Raw genomic sequence first — 15,712 nt, forward strand, 5'->3', positions numbered from 1 at the left:
TCTAAAGCCTGAAATTCTATGTAGGACATCACTGGGGCCAGGAATGTAACTTACACTGAGTTTTGTTGTGTATAGAGAAAAAGCTTGCATTGGATGGTATGATTATGTTGCACTGTGTTGTAATGTCACATGTTTCAGGACATAAGCTGGACAGTTGTCTGAAGGCTCTAGGGATAAAGAGCTACTTTTACGTGGCTGGTTGACCTTGGCTGGATGGCAGGTGCCCACCAAGCCGCTCTGTCACTCCCCTCCTCAGCAGAATGGTGCGGTGAGAAAACTTAAGACGAAAAAACCTTTTAAGTTAAGATAAAGGCAGTTTAGTGAAACAACAACAAATGTTGCACACATGGAAGCAAAGGAAAACAAAAGATGTTACTCTCTGCTTCCCATCATCAGGTGATGTTTGGCCACTTCCCGGGAAGCAGGGCTTCAGTACGCATAGCGGTTGCTCTGGAAGACAAATGCCGTAAATAACGAATGCCCTGCCTTCCTCCTCCTCGCTCTTCGCTTTTATATCTGAGCAGATGTCATACGGTACAGAGTATCCCTTTGGTCACTTTGGGTCAGCTGCCCTGGCTGCGTCCCCTGCCAAGACCTGTCCCCCCCAGCCTGGGGTGGGTGGTTGGAGAAGCCGTGATGCTGCGGGAGCCCCGCTCAGCAGCACCCGAACCCCAGTGGGCTGTCACCGCCACCGGGCACTGGTGCGAGCACAGCACTGCAGGGCTGCTGGGGGCTCGGCCAGGCCCAGCACATGCTGCCAGCGTATTCCAGATGTGATGCACTACACCGTCCCTTTCTGAATGCTAAGGTGGGCAATTAAGTTCCTTAATATGGCAATTCCTAGATTCTGTATGTGCAGTGAATATATGCGTAGGGAGCGAGCATCCTTAGAGGAGGTTGCTGCAGTTTCTTAACCACTGGTTTCCAAGCACAGGAACTGCTTGTGGTTCTTTGAGTTTTCTTTTGTATCATGCAATGGTTAAATTACTAGAAGAAAACGCAAAGCATTCCAGTGGGTTTTACTTTTATCATCTCGTCTTTTAAGGGGTATTTAGTTCCACTTGTAAATTATATTCTTAGGATACTAATTTTACACTGTTAGTGTAGAAAACTACTTATTAACTAGTCGGTCTCTTTGGAAGTGACAGAATGTCTGGCAATGTTATTTGGGGTCAGATGCTATATAGGTCAGATTTCCAGCCGCTTGAGGAAGGACAATGGGGGCTTGGTGGGAGACTTTCGATTGGCACGGGGCAGCTTGCAGCACTGAATGGTGGAAAGGAAGGGCTAAGTATGGCTGGGAACAAGGGCTGCCTTTCAGTGAGCCATTCTTAACCTGACAAATCCAACAAATCTTGCTTAAAGTGTGGGAAACATGCCTCGCCCCAAGATGTAGGATATAGAAAGTATTTTGTATAGCCACTTCTTTGTCACGTTCTGGTGCAAAGTTGCTCTTTGTTTTCTCCCAAATTTAATTTTATTGCTCTCTTCTTGCTGAAAAATGTTTTCTGTACTTTTATTGGTGTGATAATTCTGCATTAGGGTTTTAAAACTTATTTTTTATTTAGTCTTCACAGTGCGTATCTGTCACTTTTTAGATGGTGGACTACTGTTGTATCTTCTTATTTTGCTTTGCTTTTCTGGACTTCGCAGTGCAGTACACTTAAAGGTAGATTGTGTGCTTCATTGGGATTGTGATCTTCGGGTTCTTTGTAATGCTTTACCTTGAGGAGAAAGTATTTGCTACTTGACTTGTCTTATAAAGGGTGAAAACTATTGTCTATACAATGACAATAAGTAGTGCAGTTGTTGCTTCTGGTGGAGTGTGATGGTGGGAAGCAGGGGGGCAGCATATTGACATCAACAACATCATGTCCTTTGAGAGGAGGGTGTAGAACCAATTCCGTGTTTGAGAACATCAGAGAGAGAAAAATGCGTTTTTACCTTAAGAGTCGTTCTGCCACTGTCTTGAAATATTTGGAAGCAGAGGTGTCAGTTGGTCTGCAGGAGGCTCTTTTTATTAAACTGTGTTGTCAAGTGCAGCAAGTGAAAACTGAAATGGTTTATCTTGTTTAGTGCTGCTTTTACACAGCTGTTACTGCAAAGAGTCTTAAGAGTTTTCAGCAAAGCCAAATATGCCTAACACTTGGGCAACGATGGAGGCAATAGTGTTGTTCTCTAAGGTGTATGATACTCAGTTACTCACGTGGTGCCACTTTCCTCACTCAAGTTCTCTGTATGCTGTGCTAATAATTCCTGCATGCAAACAATTTCCTTTTGCATAACGAAGACTATAAAAAGGGCAGAAATGAGTGAAAGGATGGGTATTTTATATTGCATTATTTTTTTTTTATTCCATGTTTGCACCAAATGGCCACGTCCTTGTTAATAAGAAATACCCAATTTTGAAAGACGGTATGTGAACATGTTTTTTGAAGTATTCTTGAGAGGAATGTATAAAAGAAGTTTATTAATTCAGGTAGCTATATCATTTGAAGTAGCACTTGTTAGAACTGCCTTAGTGTGATTTAGCATTTGTCTTTATTCATCTTCCTGATCTTTTTCAAGAGAAATGGGCGATAATCACTCATTTCTTTCTTTACACCAAAATACAAACAGAGAGCATAGGAGGCTCCTCTTCCAGACTTGAATTTGGGTTTTTTTCATCCCCAGTTAATGTAATAACTGGGCCACTTGAAGCTTAAATGCCTCCATACTTTATTTCTAATTGCCCCAGTGAAATAGGATGTTTCAAAAAAAATGTTTTTTGATCAGTTCTGATTGTTACACATTTATAAAGAATGTTTGTTTTGTGTCTCCCCACCTGCTTTTTGTGCTTGACAGCCTATTGAGACTCCAGGTTGTGGGATGAGCATTGAAGTAGTCGTGCAGGATTAGTGCTCCCTCTTACATCTGTTGCTCAGAAAGGGACGGGGCAGGAGCAGGAGTTGCTCTGGTGCAAAACGAGCCCCACGTTGTGCACCACTATGCTGCAGCGTTAGCGCAGCACTGCACACGTACAGCTAGACTGCATCTCCTGGCACTGCGGCGAGGCAACGTTCTCAGTGCGTCCTGCAGCGCTGTGGTACTTGGCTTGACGAGCTGATGTTTAAAGCGCACCTTAAGGACCCACAGTATCTCTGCAGGCTTAAAGACTCGAAGGGGTGCACCTTCCCCGTGCGCTGCTGGCGCGTGCACTGCTTCTAATATGCTCCAAAAAACCATTTTGCAGTTGCGAGGGATGATGGTCCGCCAACGACGCAACGTGAGGACAAGCGGTGACCCAGCCGCACGGGGGCCGCCACCGCGCCCCGCCGGCTCGGAGCCACCTGCGTGCGCGCGGCCCCGCGGCCTCGGCTCCTGAGGTGCCTGCGGCCGTGCCCCGGGAGCGCGCTGCCAGCCGCCTCCGCCGCCGGGCCCGCTCAACGCCGCCCCGCCCCCAGCCCCCGCGCGCCCGGCGGGCTCGTGCCGCCGCAGCCCTGTCCCCGCCCCTGCCGGCGGCGGGCGCATGCGCGGAGCGGGCGGGCGGCGCGGCTGTCTCGCGAGGGGTCGCGTGGCGGCGTGCTGCGCGCGGGGCCGCGCTGGGGGCCGGCGGCGGAGGCGCGGGCCGGGCTGGGCTGAGGTGAGGTGAGGGGCGGCGGCCGCGGGGCGGCGGCGGGAGGCGGGCGCGGCGGGAGGTCGCAGGCCACCGGGCCGGCCGGCTGGGCTCGGGGGGCGGGCCTGACCTTGCCCGCGGCCGCCGGGTCGGTCACGGCGTGTGTAGCGGTGCGGCGGTGCCGGTGCGGCGGGCCTGGCGGGGGGCAGGGGGCGGGCGGCGGGCAGGTGCCGGTGTCGGTGTCCCGGGCCCGGCGCCCCCTGGCCCACGCCGGCCCGTTCGCTGTTTGCCCTGGCGGCCGCCGCGGCCTCTCATTTAGGCTGGATGTTTATTACAAAGACTTTTTTTTTTTTTTTTTTTTAATTTAATTTTCTAAGTTGTGATGTAGCAACCTAACCTGTACTCGCGTTCACCTTAATAAATAACCAGCGTAGTTTTGTATTATTTGATGTTTGTTTGTTTGTTTTTTAAATGTATTTTTGGTTTTATAATTAGAACCGGCGTAGAACGGGCGGCCGTGCAGAAGCCATGGGTTTGTCGGCCTCCGCTCCGGCTGCTGCGGGCCAACCGCTGAGTGCGCCCCAGCACCGTCAGGTGGCATCTCCACCGTCGGAGTGTCCAATGCACCAGGAAAAAATGAGCGGTAATTATTCTTGAAACTTAAGTGAAATAAACTCTTTATGTGGAAAACAAAAAAATATTTGGGGGGGAAAAAGAAAGTGACCTACAAATAAAAACTTGAGGTTTTCTTTTAGCAAAAATATCTCTCAAGTGATTGTTCACGGAAAGGAGTCAGTTGTTCTCCAGAACAGCGTACAAGCTGCTTTGTCAGCAGAGGCACTTGGTGCTTGCAGTAGGACCTGTGGGTCACTCCCGATTGTCATGTTTCACAGGGGCCCTGCAGGTCTGTTCCCATCCAGTCGTCCATCCACAAAGGGTCAGGGAGCTGCAGGAGCCCCTGTGAAGGTGGTAGCTGGGAGCAGGTGGTTGTCGCTAGAGAACATGCATCTAGAAAAGGACAACAGAAGGGTGGGCTAAAATGAATGTCTGGAGAGAGAGGACATCAGCATTTCCACTGACGCAATCAACATGTGTTGGATTAACATTGCTGTGGAAATGTTAAGTGCAAACAGTTTGGTATAGGGGCCAGCATGGGGTGGGGAATGAGCATTCAATGACTATGCAGGAAACTTAGTTCTTACCAGGGTGCTGGGTCCTGAAATGCAGGCAACGTAACAGTCAAAACTTGTAAAGCTTGGAAGAAGCAGCAAAATTCAGTTTGTATTTACATGAGTATTGAATGTACTGTTTTCCATTTCCTGTCATATCTTAAGAGTTTTCATTTTGTGGCAAAATAGATGCTATTTTTTCCTGTATTTCAGGTTGTCCAATGCACATGAAGACTTCTGATCATAGAACTGAGAACACAGACGATGTTCCTGCACATCAAGAAAGAGCGTATGAATTTGTGGCGTGTCCGGTGAAGTCTGGTGCATCTGAAATGAAAGATGACATAGATCCTAGCAATATGGTAACTTTTGCTTATTTCAGATGTTTTCTAAAGTCTTGTTTCTTCTGAAACGCTATCCTCAAAATGTACGTAGTGGTAAATGTCTCAGGTGGGAACTCTGGCAAATAACTATTTTGAATACTGCTTTTTCTCGTTGTATGTGCAAATATTTTTATAAAAACAAGTTACACTTTATTTAACCATTTCCTTCAGATCTGCACCTTTTTGATAAAAGGTGGTTTTCCAGTTTGTAAATATCTTTTGCTGCCTGTTTCTATTTGTTAATTACACGCATGGTTTTTATGCTACAATAGTGGGTTTTAGGTTCTGTGTAATAGCAGTATGGGTAAGTTCTGACTGAGGCCTCTCCAAGATTTACTTTGGTTTACAAGAAGCACTGCTCTTTTAAAAAGTTTAGGCAGAAGGGTTCCTTTAGTCTTTAGGTGACTTGTGCAAAGAGTTCTGCTGCAAAAGAGAAAGATAATTTTGGTGGACTTAAGTAAAGGCTGAACTTCTTGCTCTTTGTAGCAGCTGACTGAATTTTTTTTACACTTTTAAATTTTCTCAAACACTGTAATGTAAAAAAAAAAAAAAAGTCATGCTCTGGTTTGTTGTTGATTCTCCTTGTTTTCTAGATGCCACCTCCTAATCAGCAGCCATCTCCAGATCAACCATTTCCATTGTCAACTGTTAGAGAAGAATCTTCCATTCCTAGAGCATATTCTGACAAGAAATGGGTCTACCCTTCAGAGCAAATGTTCTGGAATGCTATGTTGAGAAAAGGGTAAATACACTGTGAATTATCGGATGGAGTCTATGAATCTGAAATCCATGAAGTAATACAATTAGTTATTATTCATCGTTATTATTTAAGAGTTTATAACTAGCTGGTTTTAAAATTACAATTTTTATATCAACAGCTTTGTTTTAAAGGGTGAGCTGGTCTCAAAGGCCCATGTCTCCTCTAGTGATCAGCAAGATGGTAGGGAATGTCAGACAACTGTCACTAGCTCAGAAAATTTTATTAAAAGTCAGTGCATAGCTATAAACAAACTGCATGATTGCCGGCTTTCAAACTCGGTTGGCTTCGTGCTGTTCCTATAAACTGACAGCAAAAGCTCTGTGATTGTGAGAACAACTAACTTGACTTTACAGAATTGCTAAAAATGTGAAAATTGTTTGACAAGTAGATGTTTTTAATCTTCACAAAAAATCAGTGTAGGCAAGATCTAAGTGAATGTTAAATGTTTCCTGTGGCCTAAAAAACCTTCTGTGCTGCTGGTTCCTCATCCTTTTGTAATGGTTTTTTTGTCATTCTCAAACAGATCAACTGTAAAGGCGGTTACTATTAAAATATTAATTTCTTTGTTTACACATCAGTATTTTTAAGACGTTATGTCATAAGCAGTCTATATTGAACACACAAGTTTTGATCCTGTAAACACCTAAATGTGCTCAGTGGCATGTCTGTTGAAAAGGAAGCATGTCATAGCACAGGGTCAGAGAGATGAAAGGCACTTTAAGTATATGCAGAATGTATTGAATACAGGAGTTCTGTGCATTTAGGAATGCAAGTGGGATTTTTCCTAAGCATTTTTACGAGTACCATGGATGTGCTGATGTTTGCGCACTGATAACTTTCTGATCAAGTTAAGCTCTTAATTTAGCTGTCTAGAATTTGTGGATCTCTATGATGATAACTTTGATAACTACACTTTTACACAGAAAATGAAGTGGTTCTCAAGATGCTTAAGCTGATGAGCCAGAAGTTTCTATACTTGTTTTGTGTCTCTGCATAAAACCTTAAATCTCTTGATTCAAAAGCCCATCAGATAAATGGAGGAAGGTGGAGTAGTTATGCTGTAATGCTTGTAAACCGTTTTCAAATTCTTATTTTTTTAGGTGGAGGTGGAAAGATGATGACATAACAAGTGAAGACATGACCAACATTATTAAGATTCACAATCAAAATAACGAGCAAGCTTGGAAGGAGATTTTGAAGTGGGAAGCTCTTCATGCTGGGTATGTACACATGAAATGAAAAGCAAATCCTTTGGTTTAGCTCTTGCTTTTGTAATTCTTTGAAAGTAGAATGTCTCTTCACTCTTCAGAAATATTCTGGTGCTGATACACCTCAAAAATTTTTGTCTTGTAAGAGCCTGCATTTTCATTAATATGGAAGAAGATTATCCAGAAGAGCTTAACTAGAACTGAATAATTTTTAAATTGTTAAAACTCATGAACGTTTTGGTGGGGGGTGTGTGTATAATGTGAATTTGGAGAAATTAGCTTCTTACCGTATCTATTTGGGAGTTATTTAATTGAAATCTTCATGTTATGAAAAATATATGAGATGTAAACTTAGATTAAAAGTGACAGGTGTAAAACAAACTCACTTTTTAGGTCAGTATAGTCTGTGCTCCTAGAAGAGACAGACTAGTTAAGTATTTTGCACATAGAAATTTTTCTCTGAAATTCCATGACCTTTGTTACACAGTAGTTCGGATTGCAGTTTTCTGTTCTCTAAACTGTTAAGTCTATGGATTAGATTTGCTGAGAACTGCTCTGTTGAGAAGTTACAAAGTGATGTGGAGCGTAACAAAGCTACTTTTACCATACCAGCAGTAAGTGCTGTCAGAAACTGGGGGACTTTTCAAACCTTAAAAAAAAAAAATAATTCTGGAAGCTGGTTTAGATCACTTGTAATTATTTTTTTACTGTTGCTCTTTCTAATATTTGTTTTTTCTGTTACTAAACTGAATTACCATAGTGGATAAAACACTTAAAAGCTAAAACCTGTTTCCTTTTTTAACTGTGTGCACAGGGAATGTCCCTGTGGACCATCACTGATGCGGTTTGGAGGCAAAGCAAAGGAGTATTCACCAAGAGCCAGAATACGTTCATGGATGGGGTATGTTGGCAGGAGAGAAGGCCTTCCAGTGAGGTGGGAGGGTAGGGGCATGTGTCTGAAAACATGGCGTAGAGTTAATTTTAAGATGTCTCAGAACTGTTAAAATTACCAAGTTAAAATTACCAGAAGACAGAAGTAGTAGTGGGGATCTTATGTCAGTACCTGGATAAATAAATCTTAAATAGGACTTCCACTCCCTCTCCCAGGTTCCTAATAACCATTAAAATATGTGTGTGGTCTGTTACCTGCCTTTCCAGATATGAACTTCCCTTCGACAGACATGACTGGATTGTTGACCGATGTGGGAAAGAAGTGCGATATGTTATTGATTACTATGATGGTGGAGCAGTAGATAAGAACTACCAGTTCACTGTCCTGGATGTTCGCCCTGCATTTGACTCTCTCTCAGCTGTATGGGACAGAATGAAGGTAGCTTGGTGGCGGTGGACTTCCTAACTACTCCTGTGGTGTGTAGTCGAGAAGTAAACCACTTTCCTCCTAGACAAAGGATAAGTTAATACCGGGACTTGAAACAGAAGTTCACTGCAACTGTCATTATTTTCATCATCACCACTATTCTTTGGGGATGGGAAGGGAGAATGGGGAAATCCATTGTTAAGTACACTGATGCATTATGGTGTTTTGAAATAATAAAATTAAAGCAGCAAAAACATGTATCTTAATTTTCTTAAGAGCTGGGAAATATTTTCTTACTTAGTTGCAGATTCTGCATAAACTTTCCTTTACATTTCATGACTCCAGTGCTGCATCAAATACATTAGGTTTCTGATTCTGACTGGAGCTTTGAGTATTACTTAAAGAGTGAAAACTGGAAATTTCATAAACAATTTCATATACAAATAAAAGAGTATTTGGATACTTAGATGGTGAATAAAGAGTAGAAGATCTGGACTGTTTCAAATTGCATGTTTTAATAACTATGTAAAGCCATGTAATTGTTTTCAAATGGGCACTTTACCTGTTCAAATACATACTTCCTCAGAAAACTTCAGTCAAGTTTATTCTGTTAAAGGAAGTATAGTATAGTATGAATATTTTTAAAGGTGTATTAGGTTGGAAAGGAAAATATACTCGGGCCTTAATCTGCAATTTATCTTTGAACAGAAGAGCATCTATTAGAAACAAAATGAGTGTGAGTGACTTTTAAAACAACGTTTCTAAAAGGAGATTAAATTGATATTTAATGGCTATTTATTCAAGTAATTTAAAAGGTTTGTTTTCTGATGTAAGAGAACTATTCTTTTAGTATTTTCATGTCTTTATTGTGTGTCCTGTAATGCATTCAGGACAGAACTCAGCCTTATTTAAAGAAACTGTCATGCAGTGCATCTGTATTTTGCATCTTCACTTCATCAACTGTACCATAGTGAGGGTTTTTTATATATTATGGAATTGCACAACGGTGTATGACTACACGGTCATACATGTTTCTGCATAGTAATTATAGTGAGACTTATTACAGATGTTTATATAACTTGGCTAAAAGGGTATCAAAATTACCAAGAAATAAGGTTGATTTGAGTGCTTTCTAAGAGTGATGCACATTAATGGTGTGCGGATTAAAGATTTGAGTAATGTTTGTGCTTAATAAGGGAAAACTTACTTTTTTCTTTTTTTAAGTCTTCCACTGTAATAGCTTTAAATTTGCATGGCTTGGTAAATCTCAGGTGCCACATACCCCTAAATTTAAATTATTCCTCCCTTTCAGCATATGTATTACTTTTGAGAAGGAGTTTTTCCTGCAAAACACTTGAGAATGGAAGGAGTAAGAGTATCACGTTGTAGTTTCTCAGATGGGGGGAGAAACTTCCTTCAGGACACTTCACAACCTCAATGGGGAACCAGCTGTACATTCACTTCTTGAAAGTTGTGATTTTTAACTGACATTGGAAGCTTTTTCTTTTTTCCTGAGGGGAAAGCCCCTCAATGTTTCAGTACCCAGAAGTCCAGAATCCTAAGAGAAAACTACACTCTTACCCCTATCCACTTTCCTCATTCCTTTTTCACCTTTTTAGTGATTCATATATGTATTTACATATATATATATATATATAAAAATGAAAAATAGTTTGGGGCAAAACCCCCCTCCATCTGAGTAGGCCATGTATATATGAGATATGTGAGAAGAATGTGAGCTTGTATGAAGCATATCTGATAAAGAGCTGCTCCTCTCTGTTCTAGAGTGAAGACTGAGGCTTACTGTTTTTTGGGGTGGGATTTTTTGTTTGTTTGTTACATACATTCGGTAACTTGATACATGTAGATTCTGCATTTTTCACAACTAGAGATGGAAAAGGTACGCCAGTGTAAGGAGCGCTTCAGAAGCTTCATAAGAACGAGTTTGCTTTATTGATTTTGGAAGCATGATGTTGAGTGCATTATGGAAATTGTAATTGCTGCTAAATCTGGTGAAAGGTGTCACATGCTACTTGATGCGTTTACCGTCTTCCGTTATGTTCCATCTCACATAGATTCAAACCTGTTCTTTTCTGTGCTACTGTTAATGAAATATACTACTTTGTCATCAAACTACAAGAAGAATCAAATAAATGTACTTTTCTTAATTGTGGTATTTGGTGATCATATTTTTACCTGTACAGATTATTAAGATGAGCTTTTGCATGTGTCATGAGATTATAGTCTGTTACAACTTATCATATCTTTGAATAGATGTTACTCATTTATTTAGGTGAATACAGAACCAAAACCCAAGGACTAAATTCAAATGTTTGCCAAGCAAACCAACAGCTCTCAAGAGTAAGAGCATATAGCAACAAATTCATTCTTAGTCCAGCTAACTTAGGAGGGGAATGCAAGGATTTTTTTTTCTTTAATCCTTGAAGTATGAATGAAATTAATTCATTTCTACAAGCAGTAAAACTTAAGTAAACATGCAGTTTTCTCTTTTAGGTTTGGGTTACTTTATGCATGATGCTAGCAGTTCACAATTTCTCAGATTACATGTGTCAGAGAAATTAGAAGTCTAAAATAAACTTGAAAAACAGTGATTTAAATTGATGCCTTTCACCCTTCAGGAAGATGTTTTAACTGTAAAACTATTGTTTAGGCTCGATTAAAGGTAGTGTGTGTATGTGTGAGTGTATATGCATAAATAAATACATTTATATCCTTTCTTTGTAAGTACAGAAAGGTATGGAGAGTTCATGAAGCTTGAAAAAGTGAAGAAGTATCCTGACAGGCCCTTTCATGGAATTCTGCAGCAGCACCAGGTTCCCAATCCCAGTCAGGCTGAAGCAGAAGTTCAGAACCCAGCATCTCAAACCAGGCTAACCTTGGGTACATGCAAAAGGGAAAAATCTGGACACTGTAACTACAGCAGGGCCACTTTTTAAATCAGTTGTGCATTTAGATCGCTAAAATTCACCTGTGTTCTGCTTTACAGTGTCAAAGCCCTGCTTGACCTATTGCGTTTGACTCTTGCAGTTAAAACAAGTTAGGAGAGAGCTCCTGTTCTGCAGCTGAAGATGCCTCCTTCAAGGATATTGCAGTGCTCAGAAACTGCAGTCTCTGTGACAGATTGATAGAAAAGAACTCCAGCTTAACACTCCAACTGTAACCAGGTGTTGGGTCATATATAGTTAAGAGTGGGACTGATCTTTTTCTTCCCTGGAGCGGGAGCCCCTTCTGCATTTGGATACCTGGATTTGGGCTCTTGCTGTCTATCGCTTCAGGCAGCCAGTGACTGCCCTGCAGTTAGGGTGCCTGGCAGTCTAGAGGGGCACCAAACCCGTGGTTGCTGTGCCTACAACACCCTCCCTACTCAGGAACGTTGGTGCAGCTCTCTGCTCTTCCACGGTAAGTCCTGTTAGCATCTGGCCAACGTGAGGACCCTGTAATGAGAGTGTCCTGGTTTTGGCTAAGTAGTGCTTACTCTAAATCAAGGACTCTGCACGTTTCCCATGCTCTGCCAGTGAGCAGATGCACAAGAAATCGGGAAGGGACGCAGCCAGGACAGCTGACCCGAACTAGCCAAAGGGATATTCCATACCATAGAACGTCATGCTGAGTATATGAACTGGGCGAAGCTGGCTGGGGGCTGCCGATCGCTGCTGGGGGACTGGCTGGGCATCGGTCAGAAAGTGGTGAGCACTTGTGTTGTGCATCACTTGCCTTTTTTCCCTTTCGGATTTTATTCCTCCCTCCCTCTCATTCTTATGACAAATGTTGTTACTATATTTTATTTTACTTATGGAATTATCTCAACCAGTGAGTTTTACCTTTTTCCCAAATCTCCTCCCCATCCTGCCCTGAGGCGGGGAGTGAGCGAGCAGCTGCATGGTACTTGTTACCGGGACAAGGAGTAATTCACAGGCTTGTCCTTTCAGGATGCCTGGATTTCCTGGCTATGTTGGGTCATCCTATAAAATTTTGCCTTTGCATTGTACTAGTAGGCGGTTTGGAAAGGGGAATGGTAACTTTTCTGTTACCCTTTATTTATTTATTTCCTTCTCCCCTAGAAACAACTTTGCTCCTCCTTTTCATATGCCAATGGTCCTAGCTTCAATCTTTTGAAGAATTTTTCAACTAAGCCTTAGAATTTCTGCCCTAATTTGCTATAGAAGGAAGAGACTGTGTTGCTGGTAAAAGGTATTTGTGTCCATTGGTGATTAGTGCTGGCTTTTTACTGAAAAAGCAAAGTGTTCTGGGTTAGCATTTTTGGATTTATGAGTGAAAGAGGTATGCTAGTTTAGTGTGAAATGGGACAACAATGCTGCCTAATGTTTACATAATGTATTTACTATCAGGACTTCGATGTGCTCTGTAAATAATTATTTAAAGTCTAAAATATGATGGTGAATATTGTTCTGTGTCCAAAAGGTGTAAGAGTGGCAAAGGATCTCTTGGTGCTCTGAAGATGATCATAGTCTGTCATCTTATGCACTCCCATTTTGCTCATTCAACTCTTGTGCCAAAGTTGGGGGATAATAGTTCATGTGCCAAAGTTCCAAAGATGAAGGCACAGATACTAAGGTTGCTGTATCTCAGCAGCTAAAAATGAAGGGAACTGGTAAATGAAGGAGAACCGCCTAATTTTTGGACTCTTACTAATGTTGTGGGTTTTATAGAAATGTCCCTTCCAAAAATACCACTACTATCTGTCCTCAACATTTACTAAATTAAATGACACTTTAATCTTTGGTCTCCCTTTGCTTACAGCTGGAGGAAAATCCATGTGGTAAGGTTCCACAAGCAGATGTATTTGATGTGGAAGCTGAACTTATTTTGAGAATAGAATATACACTCATAATGCTAGCTGAGCTTATGTCTTCAGTGTCACACCCTTCACTACCCACAAGAATCATTACATATTTTCTTTTTCAAAATACACCATATTTGCTAGTTTTCTACAAATTTTTAGTGGGCAACTTCATGCATTTTTACTGTCGCTGAAAAGGTGTTCTATTTATTGTTCTATCTTTGCACAAGGTAAATTGCAGGCAAAGATCTATATCCAGTGAATCAAGTAAATATTGATTCTCTTGGCAATGTTAGTAATAATAAAAACCTATGGTCATAGTAGAGATGTCATTTTGTAGAAAGCATCCTTTCTAGTTTACCTTAAGTGGTTAATCACTTTTCTGTGCATCTCCTTCAGGAAAGAAATGGTTTACCAAACTCCTGGAGAAAGAATCTTAAAATTATTTTACGAATGTGACAGTTGCATTTATTTGGTCTTACTAATTGTACATCAAATTGTACGGAACCTTGTGGGCAGGGTACTAGTCTTGACTCCAAACGTAAATGTGTGGCCTTGAGCATGTGTGAAATGATGCATTATTTACCAGTGAACCACTGATTCTGATGGCAGCTACTCACAAGACATGTCTGCATATTTGCAGCATGGGTACATATTTTTATGACTGGAGTCTGAATGAATTTAATTTTCAAAGGATAATGTAAATGTATTGGAAGTATTGGGATTGTTATTAGCCTTCATTAAAGAAAGTTAAAAAAACAGTTTCCTTTGCTGACATTGTTTGGACCATGGCGTCTCTTATAAAATAGAAACCATCACATTTGTTTTCAACATACTATGGCAAAACAAGTCCATTACAGACTAAGTCATGATTTTGTTTTTTCTTAATGTTTTGCCAATTTTGTGGTAACTACAGAAGGTTTTAGCTATTTTTCTAACATGCTGCTGCTCTTGCCTCCAGCTCCTGAAGACTGTGACCCCATAAACCTCCTGTCTATAGAGATAGCTAATGCTTTAATTGATCATTAGTAGACTTTCAAAATGAGTTTCCATCTGCCAAAAGATTAAGTGTCTTAGGGAATTGACTTAGAGCAGTTTGATGCATGGAGGATAAATGCAAGTGCCTTTAAAAAGCACTGCTAGACCACAAATCCTTGAAAAACTTGCTTCTGAAATACTTACAAGGAAAAGTAATAGAAAAGATTTTTCCCATGATTTGTTTTTTTCTCAAATTAGAGAAGGCTTTTTTTATATATCTATGAGAATTCATTAGCTCATTTTCAAAAACCGAAGAGAAAAAACCTCATGAAAATGCTGAATTTAACCTTAGAACAAACCACAAAAATTTTGGCAGCTTTAATTTGCAACATGAATTTTTTGTTAAATGAATTTATCCCAGCTTTAAAAAAACACATGCTTTGGGGGGAAAAAAAAAAAAAAAAGGAAAAGAAAGACAACTTTTCTGCTGGCTGTACTTGAGAATTCTGAGGAAAAAATCTCCATGTTTTATCGCAAATTTTCACAATTACAGGGTTACAGGGGTTGGTTCTCTTTCTGTTTTCTTTCAGCTTTTGACTTCTAGCTTATTTGAAGTGATTTTTACAGGTTTTCATGTTGCTTTCTCTCTGCTGTTTTTGTACAAGCCACTTTTGGGAAAACTTCTACCATTGCAATAACACTTACAGTATTTACTACAGAAAGAATAGCTTCTTTCTGAAGTATCTGAAAAACCAGTGCTATTTAACTCTGTTAAGAACAGTTCTAACTGGTAAGAATACCATTCTGCCTGCATTAGAGCTGTCAACAGTGTTGTAGCAGAAAATATAGGGACTGCAGCTGTCCTACAGCAGTGCCGAAAGACGGGTGTGATTTGTGCTGCATAGGTTAGCCATCACACTTCCCTGTGGTTATGGGTTCCTTGGTAGCATTTGTCTTATGACCCCAAAATGGGCAACTGCGGTGATTTTTAGACTCTTCCTAGTGGTCCTTTAATGCCTTCTCGAGTACATGCTTTTAGGACTGCTTACAGTTGTGGTACCTGGGTCGGCAGGGTGGCTGGCATGGAAATGACAGTAAAGATATGTGGATGGATGTTCCCAAAGGACATTTCTTTCTAAATGTCTACTCCCCCGTCTCTTATTTGCCGCTCAGGTTAGGGGAAAACGGGTCTAAATGCTGAGTTTTCTATGTAATCACTAGTGGTTGTTGACGCAACACCTAATTGATTGGGGCTGTAATTATAGTGAGTGGAAAGCAAAGGATACTACTTTTGCAGATAACACTGGGAAGATTAATCTTACCTATGGAGGAAAGGTTGCATTCTGTTTGCCTTGTCAGGCAAAGTGGAAAATACTGGTATTGTCAGTGGCATATCTGTTTATGACAGGATGCTGGAGCTGGTTTAATAGGCTGACTCTAAAAAGCAAGATTTTTTTGAACTTTATTTGCCACATGTTG

At 41.0% G+C, this 15,712-nt stretch overlaps 1 protein-coding gene across 1 annotated transcript; it reads left to right on the forward strand.

Annotated features, from left to right (window-relative positions):
* Positions 1 to 3,511: 3,511 nt before the first annotated feature.
* HCCS (holocytochrome c synthase) lies at positions 3,512 to 10,601 on the forward strand. Its single transcript, XM_080407499.1, has 7 exons — positions 3,512 to 3,627; positions 4,091 to 4,238; positions 4,978 to 5,126; positions 5,741 to 5,889; positions 7,008 to 7,127; positions 7,930 to 8,016; positions 8,274 to 10,601. The coding sequence occupies exons 2-7, from the start codon at positions 4,124 to 4,126 to the stop codon at positions 8,470 to 8,472; spliced, it is 819 nt and encodes a 272-aa protein (XP_080263625.1). The 5' UTR covers positions 3,512 to 3,627; positions 4,091 to 4,123; the 3' UTR covers positions 8,473 to 10,601.
* The last annotated feature ends 5,111 nt before the right edge of the window (positions 10,602 to 15,712 follow it).

This window comes from Falco punctatus, assembly GCF_963210335.1.
Source record: "Falco punctatus genome assembly, chromosome: 11".
Lineage (NCBI taxonomy): Eukaryota > Metazoa > Chordata > Aves > Falconiformes > Falconidae > Falco > Falco punctatus.

Coding starts and splice junctions, on each gene's coding strand:
- HCCS (XM_080407499.1), top strand. CDS start 4,124: ATGGGTTTGTCGGCCTCCGCTCCGGCTGCTGCGGGCCAACCGCTGAGT. Junction 5,890..7,007: donor AATGCTATGTTGAGAAAAGG/GTAAATACACTG, acceptor TTATTTTTTTAG/GTGGAGGTGGAAAGATGATG. Junction 7,128..7,929: donor TGGGAAGCTCTTCATGCTGG/GTATGTACACAT, acceptor CTGTGTGCACAG/GGAATGTCCCTGTGGACCAT.